A 21431-nucleotide genomic window follows, 5' to 3' on the forward strand; every position below is an offset into this window, starting at 1 on the left:
CACGAAGTGTGAATTATTGAATTCACTTTAACCTCCGAAGGAGGAGCTTCCCACATAAAAGGCATCAAACAAAAATGATCAGGTGGCCTCAAAGTAAACTACGACCCATTCAAAGAATTTTTATCTCCAAAAAATCTGCTCCGGTCTCAGTACCAAGCTCTTCCCTAACAAAATAAGAAATTGATTAATATTATGAATGACCCTTGCTGAAGAAAACCGAATATCTTGGAATTGGGTTCATTTCTGGTAGACCACAGGAACCATAAAATAACAATTGGTAAGATATATCGAATGTGATCCATCCCAGAGGGAGCAACAGACAAGTCGCAAGTCATGATTGTAGCGGAGATACCACTAGATGAAAAGTGAATAATTCCCAAAATCCTAGCATAAAATCTCCACACACACTGGGAAGAATCCCCATCAAAAACATATGTCTAATTTGTCTCAACCGAACTACAACATGCACACCTAGAATCCAACGTGAAGCCTCGATTTACCAACAACTCATCAACCGGGAAGAATTTACTAAAGATTCTCCAACATAGAAAAAACATTTTTAATGGCACTAAACATAGAAATAAGCCTTCTGTTCCTAAGCAAATCACAAGCCGAAGAAACAGAAAACCAGCAATTAGAAGAGGCATTCCATCCAGGAAAATTCTCCTCCATCGACCTAAAGGAAACCTCACACGCAAAGCAGCTGACCAAGGCGGTAGCCATCGTGCCAACCGCTCTACATTCCAGATGTTATTCGAATAAAACTCTGCTACGAAAAGAGGAGTTGGATTTTGAACATCCCGCAGGACTTGAAAAGGTTCCTCCGTAGCCCATTTAACCCTAAAAAATTCCAGCATTCCAGCCCCACGGTTCCAAAAAATATGCTTCTCAGCCCTCTCGATTTCGCAACAGCCTAGCCCATGTCAAAGATCCCACCTTCGTTTGAAACTTAAAAGTGTGTATACCCTAAAGTCAATCAACTTTTAGGATTTAATATGCATTTGAACTATTTATATTATATAAAATGATATCTTCATCATATTAATTGCTTATATATTTATATAAATATGATAAATTCCTTAGAATAAATTTAATCAATGAAATCATAAGAGTTATAATGGTGAAGTTCAGTCGATTATACATAAATTTTACTTTTAAATATTTGTAGCCAAAATATTAACAAGACAGGGTAGTAACATTGTTAATACGGTTAGACTGGCATATACTATGACACTTTTCTATGAGAAATAGTAGACTTCATCTATTATGATGTGTGAGGCATCTAAACTAGTATATGAGTGCTTGATAGGATAATCAAGTTCCATAAATTGATCTGTATGGAGATATCCTTTAAGTTCCAAAGGATTAATCTCTAAATGTTGTTTGTGTAAGTGATCCTTAGATTTAAAGTTATCAAAGTATCATGAGTACGGATGGTTATACTTTGTTTGCTCTATGATTGTTCTTGTAATAGGGAATGCTCATATTATTAGCAAATAAGTATATATTTGAAGTATGGAAAGATGGTGAATAACCTATAAAGATTTACCACTGATAATTTTTATTTTACATATTTTTAAGTATGTTTATTTGTTTACTTTTGGTGTGATTTCAGGGTTTTTAAGGATGAAACTTGCTCTTTTAAGCCTCTATTTTCACAAGTTTCATTTTATAGCCAAAACTTGTATTTGAGCAGTTTAATGTGCAAAACTTGTTGCATTTGTGGAATTTGAAAATTAATGATAATTTTGGATCACGAAAGATTCATGCAATAATATTAGCTGCGATCAAAGATGATTTGGAGAATACTAGGCCAACAAGGGATCACATCTCTATTTTTATCTCCTTCATGAAGGTGGAGTAGAAAAAGACAAAAATATACAGGGAAAGCAATACGCACCCTTAATATGCAATCTTGAGCATGCGTATTCTAATTGTATAGCCACTTGCTTAGTTTTCACACAGCATTTTTAGTTCATTTATAGATCAATTTTGGCTAGTTTCCGTAGAAGTAATATTAGAAACTTGAAGAATCATCTTTTGGTAATTTCAAAACACAAGTTACACAAATTTAACGTGATTGATTGGAGATTGATTCACCTATAAATAAAGGTCTTCGAGAACATTTTTCATAACTTTGGAGCTTAGAAAAAATACGCAAAAATGTAGTTTTTCACTAGAATTTCCTTAGTTCTTTAGTTAGGGTAGATTAGTATAATTTGTTTCATTCAAATTTTGTATGTAACTAAGCATAGATGAAGTTGAGGATGAAGATGGAGAGCTTGGAGCTCATGTGATAAGGGTAACATTTCTCCTATCACTTTATTTCTTGCATCGATTCTAATGTTTGGCTATAATACAAGTTTGGATCTTGTTTTCATATCTTTCATGTTTTGCTAATTTTTGCACCTAGGATGTGGATGAACTTCTATGATTGTTATGTAATCTTTTCATAGTTGTTTGAGTTATATTTTTGAACAGCATTCTTGCTTTTCTAATCATAATTAATTGGCCATTAATTGTGATAATTTCAAATTGTGAAGTTTATAGTGAGAATTAGAATTTAACACTAGTTTAAAGAAGTGCTAAACCTAGGGAATTACACTTATGGAGTAGAAGTGAACCTTTGTGGTTTTAATGACTTGTTCTATGTAATTCATAAAAGAAATGGGTTTATAGTTAATTTCATAACTACGAGAGTAGGTATGGATGAGTTACAAGTATAGTTGATTCACTACGAGAGTGGGTTTCACATATATTAGAAAATTATGTCATAACTAGTCATGATAATAATATTCAATTAATCTGTAATTTCACTTGCAAGAGTAGTGAGGAATTCCATAGCCGTAGGAGCTTTTTATTATTATTTTTATTTCATGTTTGTAGTGTATATTTAATCTCTTGCATTTGTGGCAGTCTAAATAATAAAAGAGTTCAAAAATCATCGACAATTGACAATCTTCCCGATGGGATCGACACCTAATATCCCTATACTCAACAAACGATTTGTATACTTCTAGAAAATGGGGTAAATAAGTTTTATTAAAATTTGATGTATGGTAGAATCTCGTCAACCACCTCTTATGAAAGACAAGTTATTTCATGTCTGACCAATTATAGAAGTATAATTCGAAATTCTTAGTATCAAGTGGAAGATTCTTAAAAGTGTTTCTATAGATTTCTTAATTGGAGTTGTATTTTGGTACAAGAAATCAGCATTAATTACACATTGGAATAAGCATAACTTATTCCAAGATTATTGTGAGATAATTGTGGTAAAAGGATAGGGGTAAATACACAAAACCCCCTTGTGGTTAAGGAAATTGATACGAAACTTCCTTATTGTTTAAAAACACCCACTTAACCCCCCTGTGCTTTGGACTTCTTAGGATTTTACCTCCTTACCGACTGGGAAGCCGGTAATAATATGAAATACCAAAAATACCCTCATATATAATATGTGAAAAGTTACAGATGCAATTAGTCAATCTGGAGCGGACTTCTGAAAATGAGAGAGAAACCCTAAACCTCCAACCAAGAAGAAGGTGTTTCTGTGCAGAGCGGTGTGAGTTATGGTGAAGATCAGTCGGGCTTGAGCTACATTTCATGTTTTGAGAGAGAAACCCTAAACCTTCAGCCAAGAAGGTGTTTCTAGGTTGCAGATCGGTCAGAGTTATAGTGAACATAGGTCGGCGTTTCTGTGCAAATCGGTCGAGAGTCGCAATGCATTGAGCATAGCTATTGACCAGGTAAAATACATATCTGAACCTTAAAGCATTGTGTAGATCGGACGAGTTGATTTGTTTGATGGCAGGTGTTTTGGTAGTAAATTATTGGGGATATTTTGAAACTTGGTAAAAGAACCACCATAGTCAGTTTTGGCTTAGTCAGAAGTTTCTCCGACAATGCTTGTGGGAAATTTTTTTTAAAATTTGGTAAATATGCAAAATGTCAGTTTTGGCTTGGTCAGAAGCTTTTCCAACAATCTTCTGACAATGTTTGTGGGAAAATTTTGTTTAAAATTGCTAAATACGCAAAATGTCAAGGTTTGACTTAGTCAGAAGCTTTTCTGACAATCTTTAGGGGATATTTTTTAAAAAATTGCAATATACTGCAAAAAGTATGGGTCTTTTTGGAGTAATCAAGACTATTGTGATCCATACTGGTATTGATTATGTTTTTTATCCTTCTAGATAAGTGTGTTAATATTGATTTTTTATTTTTTGAAACCAAGTGTCTGAAATATTGCTTGTCCTTTTTGATACATCTAAAAAGCAAATGAGTAAATTAATCTCTATTTTTTGATACATCTGAAAATTGAATTAGTAAATTAATCTCGGTTACTTTGGGTTGGGTGCATAAGAATGGGAGATAATCCATGGCAAACCATAGACATACACATGCATTATGGTGGATATTTCAAATGGAAACTGAGAATTAGATACACTGGTGAACACATGAGGGTATTTTGTGGATGGGACCCTGATGAATTATCTGTATTTGAGTTTCAAAAAATGTACCAAACAATTGAGCACAGCGTAACAAATATGAATTTCTGGTACTCTATTCCATATCATGACCTTGATGTTGGTGTGGTTAGCATCAAGGATGATGTCGACATCGAATTATTGACAACATATTATGAGGGGCTTACAGAAATGCACATATATGCTGAGAGGGTGCCTGATCCCATTGAAGTTGTGTCCCCGAAAGGAAAATTACTGTACGAGAGAGTAACTGGTGATGGCGTACTTGCACTTCCATATCATGATGGCTGGCAGGCTGAGATTAGTTAGTCCTCAGCTATTAAAGGCAGGGATGACATTGACCCTTTAGTAATTGGGAGTGAGGACAATAATGACAATCCACACATTAACTGTAGAGCAAAGGACATCTGTGAAGAAGAGTCATCACAAATGGAGTCGGATCCAACTTTTATGGGACTACATAGAGAGAAGATACACGATTCTGGTAACAAGTCCAAGAGAAAGAAGACAACAAATGATAAAAAATCTAAGTTGCAAAGAGTAAAGTTAAGTGCAAGGAAGTCAGTCAGGCGGTTATTTAAAGACAAAGAAGAAGGTGATACATCCTTAGAGCTCCGGCAGTCTCCTACAAGGAAGTCAGCAGAAGAAACAACACAAACAGAGAGAGATCCAACAGAAGAGTAGACTGATTGTAGGGGAGAAAGAACAGTTCATGAAGGCGGAGAAGAAGATGAAGTCATACCAGATTATTTAGATCTTCCTAACTGGCTAAGAGAAGCAGCAGAACTGCCTGAAGATGATGACATATTTGCAAGTTTACATGGTCAAGGATCAACATAGACATCTATAAATGTTGGATCTGGAAATTCGGTTGGTATTGGTTCTGAGTAGCAATGAGAAAATTAGCAAGCAAAAGCTACAAAACAAACTGATTTAGATGAACATCAACAGCAACAAGAAACTCAGCAAGCAAAAGCTACAAATATAGTTGATTTAGATGAACATCAATGGCAACAAGAAAACCAGCAACCAAAAGATACAAAACAAGCTGATTTGGGACAACATCAACAGCAAACCCAATCCAAAAAACAACATGAAGTAGGAAGTCAACCAACATCAGGGAGGGATGATAGATGTCATGCCAATCAATAGGAAGAGAATTGGAATGAGGCAGTAGGAGATGATGAAAGCCTGTTTGACAGAAGAATAGGATATGATGATGAAAGCATCCCTGTCTACAGTTACTTCAATGTGGATGAAGAGTTTAGGAAAGAACACTATGAACTAAAGGTTGGCCATAAATTTACTAGCTTCTATAAATTTAGAGAGGCTTTAGTGGAATAGGAAATTAGGGATGGATATGAGCACAACTACATCAGAAATGAAGGCTCTCGAATCACAACTAAATGTGCAAAGGGGTGTAGTTGGAGAATTCATGCAAGCAGAATTCAGAAAACAAAGACATTTATGATCAAAACTCTTAAGGGAGAGCACCATTGTGGCAGGGATTACAGCAATCGACATGCCACTTCAACATATCCGAGTAATAAATTTCAAGCCAAAGTAAGGGATGATCTTGGGTGCAGTATTCTTGGCATAGTGAATGAAACAAGAAGATTGTTTATGCTAGACATTAGTCAGAAAAAAGCTGCCAGAACAAAGCAAAAAGCATTAGAGGCACTTAGGGACAATGACATGGAGCAATACCACAGACTTTGGGATTATGTAGCTACTGTTAAAAATTCCAATCCTAATAGTCATATTTCATTGCAAATTGACTGGCGAAATGTTGAGGAAAGGGCTACATTTCAACAGATATATTATGGTTTAGGTGCTTGAAAAATGGTTTCCTAGAAGGATATAGACCTATCATAGGACTAGATGGCTGCTTCCTCAAGAGTCCCTTTAGAGGTCAGCTGCTTATAGCCTTGGGTAGGGATGCCAATGAAAATATGTTCTCTATTTCCTTTGCTGTTGTTGAGGTAGAGAATTACGACAGTTGGAGTTGATTTTTGCGGGAATTAATTAGCCAAATTGAAAGAGGAAACAAAGGAGTGGCTTACACTTTCATTTGGGATAGGCAAAAGGGTCTTGTCCATGCAATTGAAGAATTGTTTCCTAAATCAGAGCACAGATTCTGTTTGAAACATATGTTCAAGAACTTCAAACAAAGATTCAAGAATCAAGACCTTAGAGACATGTTTTGGGAAGTTGCTGCCAAAGCATGAAACTGCCCTAGCAAATCTTGAAAGGGCTGATCCACAGGAAGGTGACAAGCTAACAGCTGTGGGATGGTTCAAACGGTTGCCTCCAAAATTATGGTCCAGAACTCACTTTAGTACAGCTTGTAGGAGTGACACTTGTGTTAACAACATGAGTGAATTATGGAATAATTACACTCTAAAAGCTAGAGGGGAGCCAATAATAACAATGCTTGAGTGGATGCGGAGGAGATTAATGCAAAGGTTGGTAACCAAACGAGGGGGCATGCTAAAACATGGTGGCACTTTATGTCCAAACATTTATGAGAAGTTAGAGAAACTTAAGATAAGGGCAAGAAATTGTGTTGCGGTTTATGAAGGAAATGGGAATTTGGAAGTTGATGGCTATGGAAGGACAAATGTTGTCAATTTGGAGATGAAAACATGCACCTGTGGTCATTTTCAGCTTAGTGGCATTCCTTGCGTGCATGTGGTTGCCTGCATTCAGAGCAGAAAGTTGAAATTTGAGGAATATGTTGATGCTTGGTACTATAGGGAAGCATATTTAAGGGTCTATAACTTCACAATTGGTCCCGTTCCTTCGAAGCAGTTTTGGGTAGATAGCAAAATGCAATATTTGAACCTACTATTGGTGAAAAAACAGCCTAGTAGGCCAAAAAAGCAGAGGAAGAAGGGTCCAGAAGAGCCTACATATTAGCAGAAAGCAAGTAGGAAAGGTCTTGCAGTTTACTGTCGGAGGTGTTTGAAATCTGAACATAACATAAGAACTTGCAAATCAGCGATTCACCCTCAGTCTAAACTTTACAAAGTAATGTAAAATTTTAGAATCAAAACTATGCTTTAGTGTGTTTTGTTGCTACTTTCACCTACTAATTCATTTCGATTTAAATTGTAGGCACCTAAAGTTGGTCCAACAATTTCAAATGCAACATCCGTAGCTTCTGCAACTCAGGCTAGTGTCTCAAGTACTACCAGTACTACACTTTCACAGATACATTATGGTAATTGTCTATTTTTGGGTGCTGGAATATACTTACATACATACTAACCATGAGGACTTATATACAGGAGTCAAATCAGCCTATAAGTGGTACCAACCAAGAAAGCTAGCAAAGTAGATCCTCAGAGAGAAAGCAACCGGCTGCAAGGATGTCAAGGCTGCGGCATTGTGGCTCCAAGAGACCAAGAAAATGAACTGCTATTTTCTCGATTTTATTGGTTGAATATACTGGTTATGCTAAGTAGAATATGTCAATTTTATTGGTAAAATGTACTGGTACCATTATGGTATGGATGTTGCAATATTTTTCATTATACTCAGATTTTTGGCTATCTTTTGGTTGACTGATACTTTCATGGGTATTGTACTCTGATTTTTTGGCTATGTTTTGGTTGACTTTGGCTATCTTTTAGGGTGCTGATACCATTATGAATTTTTTGTCTCAGATTTTTTGGCTATGTTTTGGTTGACTGTGGCTATCTTTTGGTTGACTGATGCCATTGTGGTATTATACTCAAATTTTTTTGCTATGTTTTGGTTGACTGTGGCATTTGTGACTGTATTGCTAGTTAACCTTTTGGCCATGTTATGGTAGGATACCATTGTGGTATGGTTGTGGTAATATGTCGCGTTTTTGTGTTTATGGATGGCAATATTACTGGCCACATCTTTGCTGATTTCTTATGTCTGGTTGTGCTAATATGGATGGCAATATTACTGGCCATATCTTTGCTGAAGATGACCAAATCTGACAAGTGTTTATGGATGGCACATTCGCACAGAAAGCAGCTTCTTTCGCACATTTATAATTGAAACATGAAAATCAACTCCAGATTGAAACCAGAATGTGGTTTTTGCACTGCAATTTGTTCCAACTCCAGATTCTATTACACTACTTTTACATTACAATTTTTGCCCAAAATTCATCTCATACATATAACAACCAGTGACAAAAGAGACACAAGTACAGTCAGCATCATCATCATCTTCATCAGCCCTATCGTTGCTTCGACATTGTGAATCTTTGATTGTAATCCCATAATATTGTTATAGTTATTACTTTCCATTCCTTGCCCAGACATGATAAATCTTTCCGCGGTTGCAGGTCCAATTGGTGAAACCCCTTCCATGTATGGACTTTGGCAGGATGATTCATTAGTGCCTCTCTCTCTACTAATTGGGTTGCACCATGCCCAAAATGAACAAGCACCAGTTTCACATACATAATACAACATATCTTTTGATAGTTTTTCAGATTCTACTATCTTAATCTTTGCTTTATTGTTGCAGAAACATCGCCGGTTTTGGTACCTTAGGTCCTTCAATCCACCGCCAAAATTTTGAGAGCTTGACATTTTGGGTTCTCCCTTGAAATGATAGCTGATTTAGCGCCTCCAAAGCTCTTTTTTTCCAATCCAAAGCTGCGATGCGCTCTTACGTTTTTTTGTCTTCGTTTTGCATTTCTCTATCGAATTTTTTCATTTGCAGAACTACAACTATGGTGGGTTTCATTTGTAAGAGACATGGAGGGCAAAATTGGAATGAAACGAGTTTCTTCTAGTCACAAGTTACCATTAGGTCGCATCAAGATCACTCGCTAGCTTCCCAGCCGGTTAATAGGTAAAATCCTCAGAAGTCCAAAGCACCGGGGGGTTAAGTGGGTGTTTCTAAACAATGAGGAAGTTTCGTGTCAATTTCCTTAACCACATGGGAGTTTTATGTATTTTACCCTAAAAGGATATTAATTACATGGTAAATGTTTACTAAAAAGGAGAAGTCATCTAATGCCAATCTTGATTTATAAGAGTGAGTTGACTGATTAGTAGAATCACTGATAAATTAAAAAAAATTAATTTATTTAATTCTCATTTATTAATAATTATAACTCATAGTTATTACTAACGTATATGAGAACCTAATAGCTCAAATACATTAAAAACTTCTTTAGTTGTATTAAATGAATTTCAAGTGTGCACTTGAAAGATAAGTTTTATAACTTATAGTTTAATTTGTGAGATAGATTAAACTTGAGGGGCTTATAGTGCAAATAAGTTTAAGTCTTCCAAATACAAGACTTATATTAGAATAAAGAAACGAAATCCTATTGAAAACTGGTTTCAAATTTTCATAGGGATGGGGACAACTTATTTTTCTGCAAATACTCAATAAGTTTTTGCTAGCAAGACTAACCAATACATAAATTGCCTTATGAGATTTTTGAGAAAAATCTTGAGACAAAAATACCAAAAATTAGCCCAAGAAAATAAGGGAAAAATTACACCTCTATTTCTCTCATTGGGCAAGTTTTTCATGGTGGAAAACGTTTTTCTCAACCAATTTGTAGGAGGTGCCCTGATAATAACTAGAACTAATTTAGTTTAAACTAATTCGACTTCATGGTGGAAAACTAGGTTTTTCTCAATCAATTTGTAGTAGATGTCTTAGCAATAGTTAGCACTAATCTAGTTTAAACTAATTCGACCTAGGTGATTCTACCTAAAGAGATTCCTATGGATCACCATTAGAGGCAGAACACTTGTGCAGCTACGTGGATCACTATACCTCTTTGCGTCAGATCTCCACTGATTTAAGAAGATCTCCATGGAATAAAATAATTTTTTTGAATAACTTCATGTCACATGAATTTAATCAAAACTTGATAAAAATTTTTTAAAAAAATTTAAAATTTTCATTGTGCATGTCTCTATAATTCCTCACAAAGATCACCATGAGATGATTAGACTTAGCATGCATGAAGGTTGCTGAAACTGAATCGTTAGATCTCAACTTCCACCAGAGCTTCATTGAGAAGGAATCAATAACCGTATGAAGCGACCGAAACCCCAAGTTTGAACAAATATATATTAAAATTAGAAGTCTCCTCTTCTTTAACAATTTGTTCAACTCAATATTTGTACATTATTATTCAATTGTTGCCAATTTAGTGATTGATTATAGTTTGCCTCCCTGAATGTGGGACTTACCAGTACTTTACTCCGCTGAATGCAAACAATATATACTTTACACCTATAGGAATATTCCATTTTGATTGTTAAAAATTGTGAACAATCATACCTTCCGATAATCTTAAATTCTTTTGCACACACAATTATTGTACTCCCTTTATGGTTCCTTTTTCAAATGTGAATTTTTTTCTTTAGTCATCAAACCTTTTTTCCTTGATTTCTATGCTATGTTATATTCATTTTTTTTACTTATTTTTCTTTCTTTAGATAATAAGTTTACTCTCTTCAAATTCTTTTTGTTCTTTTATACCACAAGTATTTCTATTTTCCTTGATTTTTAGTTACATACCGAAGGCTTCATTTGTCAATTTTTTTTCCTTGCACTTATATTTTGACTAATTTGAATTTTTTCAATTCTTTATTTTGATATTTATATTTCTAGTCATCACTTTTTTTTTCATTTTATTAATTAAAGTACTTTCATTTTTCATTTTTCTTCCTTTAGATATTAAGTTTTTATCTCTCTAAAAATTTTTCTTCCTTTCATCGTATGACTATTCTTTACATTAAATTTTTCTATGATCAAAACCATTCCTTCGATTCTTGCTTTGAGTATGTTCAATTTCAATAATTTTTTATTTCTAAAATAAACTTTTCTCTCATAAAAAATTTCCCCCTTTTAAGCTGTAATCATTTTAAATTTCATGAATTTTGTTTACGTATGCATTCTCTCGTAAGAATTTTTCCTTGCATTTATAGTGGGACTATTTATATTTCTAATCATTTTGTATTCATAAACATAATTTTTTCACCCATTAAATTTTTTTATCCTTTTATGCATATGTCTATTTATATTTTTCGTCTATATATTATCTTTTCACTAATCAATTTTCTTCTTCCTTTTATACCATAATCCTTTTCTATTTATTGGCTTTAAGTTTGTTTTTACAAAAAAAAATTTCCACTGATCATGTAGAAATTAACTTTTTCTTTCATTCAATGATAAATTGGCCAAGATTTCATTTTGTAGTGTAATTTTGTCTTTTGATACTATTTTATCAAACAAAGAGTCTTTAACACGACAATTAGAGCAGCGTAGTGTATATCCAAAATTTTTCTTGAATATTTCTAGTTTTCTTGGATGCATTATTCGTAGTACCTGTTGGCTTTTACATGCAAATTATTGTGAGAGCGAAGAATTTCCTGCCTTTTGCAGAAAAAATAAGTATATTTCCACAAAAATTATTGTGTACTCTGAATCTCCTGTGCCGTTCGACGCTAATAACAAAATGAACGATGCTAATTATTGTTTGACTAACTTTGAGAGGCTGATTGACAAGTTTTGTCTTGCTCATCCTGATACCCTTGTGTCCACTTCAAATTGAATTGACGGTTTGCTGTAATCTTCCTGAGTCAGAGTTTCGACAAAGAAACGGGTGTGGTATATAGTATGTTATTCAAACCACGTTAGTTTTTCAGAATTTTTTGGCATTTTAAATGGTAGATTAAACCAAGATTTTACACATCGGTGGACCTTCAAGGAGCCCCACATAGGTGGACCTTGTAGTTGATCACTGGACTAGAAGGCAGGACCATTAATGGCGGTAACCAGATTCCAGCAACATATGTGGTTTAAAACGAGTAATTGGTAATGTATATTCAACTTAATAGGACTAAACTATCTATTGCAATGGCATACCTATGCATACACCTCATCTTCTTCCTATTTCTCTTCCCAATATCTGCTTTGGCTCAAAAAAATGGTATTGTGCCTTTGGGCAGTACTTTGACCGCAGGTGAAACATCTGCTAGTTCTTGGCTTTCACCTTCTGGTGATTTTGCATTTGGGTTCCGACAATTTCAGGATAAGGATCTGTTCTTGTTTTCCATATGGTATTACAAGATACCAGACAAAACCGTAGTTTGGTTTGTTTATTCAATAGATCTAGTGCCACGAGGATCAACTCTAAAGCTTGATGCTCGGAGTGGGCTTGTGCTCCGTGATCCTCAAGGCTTACAACTTTGGAGTGCCGATGTCAATTCTAGTCAAGTTGACCATGGTTTTATGAATGATACCGGCAATTTTATCCTCAAGGGGAGTGATGATAGCCGGCTCTGGGAAAGCTTTAGATTTCCTGCTGATACAATATTGCCATATCAAGATTTGATACTTGGCGATTCTCTTAGTTCTCGACAGTCAGCAACAAAATTTTCCCAAGGAAGATTTTATCTCCGTTTTCTTTATGACGGAAATCTAGTGCTTGCTACCCGAAGTGTGCCAACCAATGTGTATGATGATGCTGAGTACTATAATAGTCAGACTTCTGATCCTACAGTTTTGTTGAATTCTGGTTACCAAGTTACGTTTGATGGCAGAGGAGCCCTGTACATAAGGAAAAGGAACAACGAGACAAAAGAGCTGAGTCCAGTTTCAATACCACCAGCATCAGAATATTATCATAGGGCCACAATAGATTTTGATGGGGTATTCACATATTATTTCCATCCTAGGACATTTACTGGAAATCCGAACTGGAAGGTTCTTTGGTATTTGCCGGAGAATATATGTTTCATTACTGGAGAAAAGGGGAGCGGAGCTTGTGGATTTAACAGTATTTGCCACCTTGAACACGGGAGACCGGCTTGTGCGTGTCCAGAAGGGTATATACTGCTTGATCCAGACGACAAGTACGGCAGCTGCTTGCCAAACTCTTCTCTCGGCTGTGGTGCAGTAAAGGAGGGCTCTGCAGAAAACCTTTATGATTTTGTGGTGATCAATGACATAGATTGGCCACTGTCTGACTTCGAGCAAATATATCCTTCAAATGAAACTGTTTGTGAGCAAGCTTGCTTGCAGGATTGTTTCTGTGTTGTGGCCATTTTCAGAGACAACAGTTGCTGGAAGAAGAAGCTGCCACTTTCTAATGGGAGGGTGGACACTAGTCTTCGGTCAAAAGCTTTCATCAAATATCGCAAAAGTGATGCCCCCTCAGTACATCAAACTTTTCGTCCAGTTCCAGTAGGATCGATATCTTAATGCTTTAAACCGAGCTAGTTTCTTAATTTAGTTGGTTGTGGGCTAAATTAATGCACTGGTCCAATTTCGGTGCACAGAATTATGGCTTTCTTAAGCCTGGATGTTCGATCACATCGATCAGTTTCTTTTGTCTTTGCGTTTGGTTAGTCGGCTAAGTTCCGACGTTGAGAGTCTATAAATATATGTCCTGTATATGATATGAGAGGTGAGGTTATGTGCAACACAGACATATGTATCCAGTTGCCTCCAAACCAGAAGGTCTTCGGCTTGTTTCTATTTCTTTCCTTTCCACAATTTATATGCCTCCGGTTTCTTGTGCCTTGTTTAATTAACTCGTTTGTTCAAATTGGGTAGGTTTAAAGATTTTCCAACAATCAAAGCCAAAAACCGAGGAATTTTGATAAGCAGCTCTTGTTTAATAAACTTGACATCTGATGCCACTGCTTGTATTGGTACATATATCCAGTTTTTGTGATAATCTTACCTGAACAAATACACGAAAATAAAGAGATAGGTAACATTTTATCCACTAGGCCGCGTGAATTTGTGGAATCTGAAAATTTCCGCGTACGCATACAAATACACGAATGGTACCCACTTCTTGGGCAATATATTCCAAGGGACCGATCCCACGGCTCAGGAAATGTAATTTCCAACATTCGAATTTTTATATGCAAAAAGCTTTTGAGAAACAATTAACAGGTTGGCATCCAAATGATCAATGGGACCCTAAGGGGCAACCAATTTCTAGTATAGCCACGTTGGGGAAGCTGATTGATGCCCTTGGCAAAGTGTTTGGGAGGGTAATGGTATTGGTTGGCACCCATAGCCAGTTTTCCGGTAAAAAATGACTCTGAAAAGTCTTACAGCAACAAAGGAGAAAGAAGAGATGAGTGTGAAGAAAATAAGACACATATTTATTTGACCAAATCTTATCTATTAAGAGATTAATTAGGCTTTGTCTTCCATTGTTTCCAAGGGAGGGATGACGAGGCAAACATGAGTTAAGACATATGATGAAGCTTGACTCCATCACTTGCTCTTCTAAAATAGTTAGAGATTTATAACTAATTGCCTATAAATAATGTTCAAGGAACCAAACACATGGATGGAAGCTCCTTAACTTGTAAAGTCTCCTTAATTAGAATTTTCGTCTTCTCTTTCCATTTGCATTATGTCTTTAGTTTAATTTCCAATTCCTTTAGGTCCGTTTGGTTCACAGACTGGATGAGATGGGATGATTCATCCTCGGATTATTAATCCTGAGCTGAGTCATCCTCGGATCAATAATCCAAATTATCTAGTGTTTGGTTGGTTCTCGAATAGATAGGTTATGTTGAGAAATAATCATATCCTATGTTTAGTTGAAGATTGGATGAGATAGGATTACTATTTTAATAACTAAAGTATCCTTTCATTTGTAGATTTTTTAATAAAAATAATTTAATATTTTATAGAATATCATTAAAATAATTTAATAAAAATTTAATATTTATAACTTTTATTAAAATAGAGTAGTTTGAAAATTTGGAATTATAAAGTAAATCAAGAATTTTGACATATAAAAGTTTGGATTCACTCAAACTTAGCCCATTCGAGACCTTAAAAATATTTTTTGATTGTGTTTTTGAATCTAGATTTGAAATCTAATTAAATGATGGGCCAAGTTTTGGCTAAATTAGAGTTAAATCGGTTAAGACCTAACCCATTTAAGAGCTTTAAATGAGCTGAACTAAAACCAATATAGAAGATTTTTCTTTGTGCCAAGTTTAAACTTATTGAAGTCCTCATTTAGAAAGCCCAACTCATAGGATTGTGTATTTATAAAGAATGTCGTTGAGAAAATACGCTTACGATTAACACCTAACCTATTTAAGAGCTTTAAATGAGCTGAACTAAAACCAATATAGAAGATTTTTCTTTGTGCCAAGTTTAAACTTATTGAAGTCCTCATTTAGAAAGCCCAATTCATAGGATTGTGTATTTATAGAGAATGTGGTTGAGAAAATACGCTTAGTAAGGGTAATTTAATTCAAGGGCAATATAGTCCTTTTAATATGATGTAGTATGGGCAAATTAGTTAAAAAATTTAAATTAATTAATAGGTGTAAATTAGTAAAAAAATTTAAATAATGAATGGGGGCAAATTAGTCAAGAAATTTTAATATAATTAGTAGGGGCTAATTAATCCATTTATTATCATGTTATTATGTGAGAATATGGTTATATAGTAGTTAGTATGAATTCGTATCATTCACAAGGGAAAATTAGCCCAATTATTAGTTATTGTTATGTTGGTAGTAAGGACATATTAGTCAAAAAAACTTCAAAATTAATTAGTAAGGGCAAATTAGTCCATTCATGTTATATTATTGTGTGGGAGTAGGGTTATATAATTATGAGAGTATAAATTTGTATTATTTTTAAGGATAAATTAGTTTAAAATGTTATCATCCTATTTGTTAGTTATTTTGAGATGTCTAATATCACCTCTCCCATGGGATTATTTTATCCCACGAATAGGGGATTAATTCTGTTAGTTGGAATGTGTCATCCAATATATAAAATACAACCAAATATGGGTTGACATATGATGATTAATCTAATCCTGTGTCATCCCATGAACCAAACAAATCATTTTTAGGGCCGTTTGGTAAGTTCATGCTCTTCCATTTTTGTTTTCATATAAGAACAAAACAAAACACTAGCTCTATTTTTTTTTAAAAAAAAATAAGAACAGAACATAAACATATTTGTTTCATAGAATTGTTTACAAGACAGAAAAAGATAAACATATTTGGTTCAACGTTGTTTTTTTTTTAATTTCAATTTATCAAAAACTTTAATAATTTTCTTTTTTGGCATATGTTACCGTACTAATATAGTGGTAAATAGACTGTCAAAGCATTTCAATCCGATCAAAAGTTCAAGAACAATAAATTTAGATTACTTCAAAGTCAAGAGCTACCGCTGAGAAACAACATTCACTACAAGGTATATAATTCATAGTCAAAAACAGTCTTTCAACTGATACTACTCGTTCCTCAAGTACCGTAAAGGTGACATGCAAATCAGATCCAGAAACAGTGCTGTTGCACTGATAATGTTAGATACAACGGACGAGATGTTCCATGATGAATCTTATTCTTAATCTTAAATATTTCCTTCATTCTGCTTTAATGGTCTTATTTTTTCTTTTTCATTAATCCCAAATTATGGTCTATTTTTTCAATTGAAGAGTATAGTTGACTTTTAACTTTTGTAAAATGACCTTATTTAATGTATTTTGTTATCAATAAATATAAACTATTTTATTTATTAATTGCTTTGATTCATACCTTATACGTTGAAACTTTTTATTAATACTGTTGTTACAATTAATGTAAAAGTATAATTGTTAGTTATACTACGAATATTAATGTAAGGGTGTAAAGCCCACATCCTGGCTCATTTTTTTATTAGTTTATTTTGTTCAATTAATTAAAAAGGCAAAATTACTATGGGCGAAAGAAAATAATAATAATATAAAATTTATTAGTAGGATAGGGTAGAGGAGTAATTAGGGTTAGTAAGGAGATGAGGTGAGATAAGAGTTCATCATAAAGTAAAACTCATACCTAAACCACCTACTAGTGGGTAGTTGCTAGGGTTTAGAATTTTATCAAAGCAATAGAGAGAAAAAAAAAAAAAAGTTAACACCATTCCTGCCTCTCCCTTGTCTGCCTCCCCTAGAGCAAGAATCAACTGAGAGTAGAGGAGAAGAAGCGGACGTCACCGTCGAACAAAAAGACAATTAAACGCTTAGACCTGTAAGTTTCGAATGTATGCTAAAATTCTTTCTCTTAAGTCTATTTAATTCCATGAATTATTTTAAAAAATTTCGTGCATATATGCATTATGATATATTTAGGCCTGTAGAAGACATTTAGGAAGATATACATTTGGATCCACAGAAATAGGGTGCTAAATATTAGTTATGGGATAGGATGGAATTGAAATCTTCATTCTGTTAAAAAAAAAAAAAAAAAAAAAGACAAGAGGGGGCTGGAGCAGCGGCCCCGCTGCTGCTGTTTAAGAGCGCATGGCTGGCGACATGAATGGGTTGGCCCAAAAAAAAAAAAAAAGGAGAGGAAGTCGCCAGCACATGGCCGGCGACGGGAACCACTCCACGGCCAACCCGAGAAACCAAAAAAAAAAAAAAATAGAAGTCAAGAATTGCGGCGCTGCCAAAGCTTAACAAAAGCCTTGGCAACGCCAAGTGAAGGTAAGAAACGAAAGGGTCGGGCAAGAAGCTGGCCAAGGAAAAAAATAAAGATACACTATAATATATATATATATATATATATATATAAAATGACAAGTATATTTGGGTTAGAAATATAGTATAGGCTTAGTAGATATTCAGCAAATAAAATTTAGAAATAACTAGGCCATCTTTATGGACTAACATAGGAACTAAATTTCAAAACCCAACCTAAAGATAATTTTTGGAGTTAAAAATTAGTCATTTAAGCTTATACTTAATTAATTAAGTCTAGGATAGTTAAAAAGAAATCTAAAACATCTTAACCTAGCCTTATTAGATTAAGTTATACAATGTAAGATATGCTCTAGATTGTTGAACGAAATGCTTAAAATAATAGTAATAATAAGAATAATAATAATAATATGGATGAAACAAATTAAGGATATAAACGAAAATAAAAATATAAATACAAGTGGAATAAGTTAAGATGATAATTATAATAATAAGTCAATATATATATACATGTACACATAAATAATAATAACACCTACACGTGCACAAAAATGGGAGTAAAGCAAAAGATAATAGTAATTAATTAACAAGTATATATAAATGGTAATAAAATAAAGGGCAAATTATCCAATTGGCCCTTGAACTCTTTGTCTAGATAAAAATAAGCCCCTCATCTATTTTTTGCTGACTTTAAGCCCTCAAACTTGTAAAATTGGACATCCGTGACCCTTTTACCTGGTTTCTCCGGTTTTGCAACCGGAAGGTCAATTCACACGAATGTCAAGGTCAATTCACACGAATGTCAGTGTGCTTCTTCAAAGGGCATTTTTGTCCGCATATTCTAAGTAAAAAGGAACAACTCCTCCTTCCCTCAATTTTTGCAAAACCCTCGCCGCCGCCGCTTTCTCAACCTGACCCTCAAGTTCATCCCATTCCCCCTTTAGTTAGTAGTAGATTGCCTTTTGTCTATTTCTCCCTCCCTCTGAAAAAGAAACACAGCTTTAAAATAATAATAACAATAATAAGAGAAGAAAAGTAGCAGAGGCCTCAGATCAGAAATTGGGAATTGGAATGGCTTCCTCGTCGCCCGCCATCCTTCCAATCACCAACCCTCAGCCCTCCGCCGCCGCCACCACCACCACAACCGACTCCATTCAGTCGTCTGGACCCCTCCGCCTTCCGTGCTTTTATAAATCATATCAGCGATACCGTCCGCAACGGCCTCGCCAGCCGCCGCCCCTGGTCTGAGCTCGCTGATCGCTCCGCTTTCTCCAAGCCTGACTCCATCTCCGATGCCACCCAACGCATCCGCAAGAATTACGCCTACTTCCGCGTCAATTACCTCGCCGTCATCACCGATGTCGTCGCCGTTTCTCTCCTCACCAACCCCCTCTCTCTCATCCTCCTCGCTGCCCTTCTTGCCGCCTGGCTTTGTACGGCTTGATTTTTCCAGTGGTGGAGCTGATGTATCTCAAGGCAAAGCAAGGTTAAAAATCAGATGAGGGTCAGGTTGAGACAGCGGCGGCGGCGAGGGTTTTGCAAAAATTGAGGGAAGGAGGAGTTGTTCCTTTTTACTTAGAAGATGCGGACAAAAATGCCCTTTGAAGAAGCACACTGACATTCGTGTGAATTGACCTTCCGGTTGCAAAACCGGAGAAATCAGGTAAAAGGGTCACGGGTGCCCAATTTTACAAGTTCGAGGGCTTAAAGTCAGCAAAAAATAGATGAGGGGCTTATTTTTACCTAGATAAAGAGTTCAAGGGCCAATTGGATAATTTGCCCTAAAATAAAATAGTAATGACATAGACGATAACAATAATAATGAATAGCAATAAAATAATAACAAAAATATATATGTATAGTAAGATAATAGTCCAGATAATAAATATGATTATTAATAATTATTTTCTTCTAAATGAGGAAATTTTACAAAAAGGAGAACTTTCCAAATTAAGAAACTTTCTAAAAATAGAAGCTTTCCAATTTAGGAAACTTTCCAAAAGTAGAATTCGTTCAATTTGAGAAAATGCTACTAGGGTTCATATAATGGTCTAGACATGAATATTCGACTCGTTCAGAGTTTGTATATTTATGCATCTATCGAAAATATCAACTAATTAGGAAACCTATGCATTTGATGGGTGCGATACAAGTTTAAAAGACCTAAAATAGTTCCACTCAAGCAGCCAAACAAAGGTAGGGGGTACTTACCCTTCTGAGATTTCAAAAGTGCAAAGTAAAATTTTTGTTGACAATCATATTTTGATGTGTTAATTTGAAATGTATTTGATAAAATGATTTACTTGAATATTTATGCAAGTTCTATTTTTACTATACAAAGATGGACCATGTGACTTATTTGAAACTTCTTCATATGTTGTTATATACCAAATGAGTTGTATCTTTTATGAAATCAAGAACTATGCATGTGACGTGTGAAATGAATTTATGTCAAGAAAAGCTCAAAACAGTCATGGAATAGATGGTAGGAGCTATAGTCCTGTCTAATGATCATGGTAGCCTGGTATAGAATCCGGCCGATTGACAAGGTCATGGTAGCTTGATATAGAGTCCGGCCAATTGACCCATGTATGTAATGAGACCAATCGGTAGTCATGAAACATATTGATTGCCCATCTAGAAGGGGTTTAATCTCTAGGTTGAGTACTCAGTAGCCGGTCATTACATATATTTGTTATGAACTGATATGAAGAGACTTATGAATTGATATGAAATGATTTATGACCTTATGATTTTTTATGTATAGTTATCAATAAGATGCTTTTAAATTGCTTGTCACTCGTTACTACTGATTGTTTTATAAACGACATCACTTTCATGATTATGGATGTGAACGATGTGCAAACGATTTTGATTTATATCTATATAAGTATCTATAAAGTTATGAATGTATGGTCCAACAGAGGAGTAGATATTACCTACTGAGCGACTTGTCACTTAACCTACTTTTTATCATCTTTGCAGATTCTGAAGAGCATGAGCTGATTTACGTAGAAGACCTTGAGGACGACTTTCATTAGTTTTTAAGTGAATAGAAGTTAGCAAGCTAGCTATTTGTAGTTATTAGTTTTATTTATTTTTGTTTCCGCTGTTTCAACCAGAGAATAAATGCACGAACTTATTGGATATTCTTAGACTATCTTTCATATGAGATTTGTATCGCACTTTATTTAGTTATATTATTTAGTACTTTTAAAGTTTAGTATAGTATGATGTTGCCTTGTATTCTTGAGCGAAACTTAAGGATACGGCGGATGTCACATGACTGACACGTGCGGGTTCGGGGCATGACAAAGGGTATTTTAGAAAAATAGTAAAATAAACTTTTTTAATAAAATTAACTAATTTTTCTTAAACCTTGTAGAAAAAATCAAGACTATCAAGATGAAAAGGAGGGAGTATATAAATATAGGAATTCCACATACTCAAGCTTCTTTTTT

The 21431-nt window shown here is 34.8% G+C and overlaps 2 protein-coding genes across 2 annotated transcripts; both read left to right on the plus strand.

The window, feature by feature from the left end:
• Window positions 1-5954: 5954 nt before the first annotated feature.
• Window positions 5955-7406, plus strand: LOC140038850 (uncharacterized). Its single transcript, XM_072084343.1, has 2 exons — window positions 5955-6318; window positions 6661-7406. The coding sequence occupies exons 1-2, from the start codon at window positions 5955-5957 to the stop codon at window positions 7404-7406; spliced, it is 1110 nt and encodes a 369-aa protein (XP_071940444.1).
• Window positions 7407-12365: 4959 nt separating this feature from the next.
• On the plus strand, window positions 12366-13712 carry LOC113737690 (G-type lectin S-receptor-like serine/threonine-protein kinase LECRK3). The gene has a single exon (XM_072084349.1). The coding sequence runs from the start codon at window positions 12366-12368 to the stop codon at window positions 13710-13712; it is 1347 nt and encodes a 448-aa protein (XP_071940450.1).
• Window positions 13713-21431: the final 7719 nt, after the last annotated feature.

The sequence above is a fragment of the Coffea arabica genome, chromosome 1c (assembly GCF_036785885.1).
Source record: "Coffea arabica cultivar ET-39 chromosome 1c, Coffea Arabica ET-39 HiFi, whole genome shotgun sequence".
In the NCBI taxonomy this organism is placed as follows: domain Eukaryota; kingdom Viridiplantae; phylum Streptophyta; class Magnoliopsida; order Gentianales; family Rubiaceae; genus Coffea; species Coffea arabica.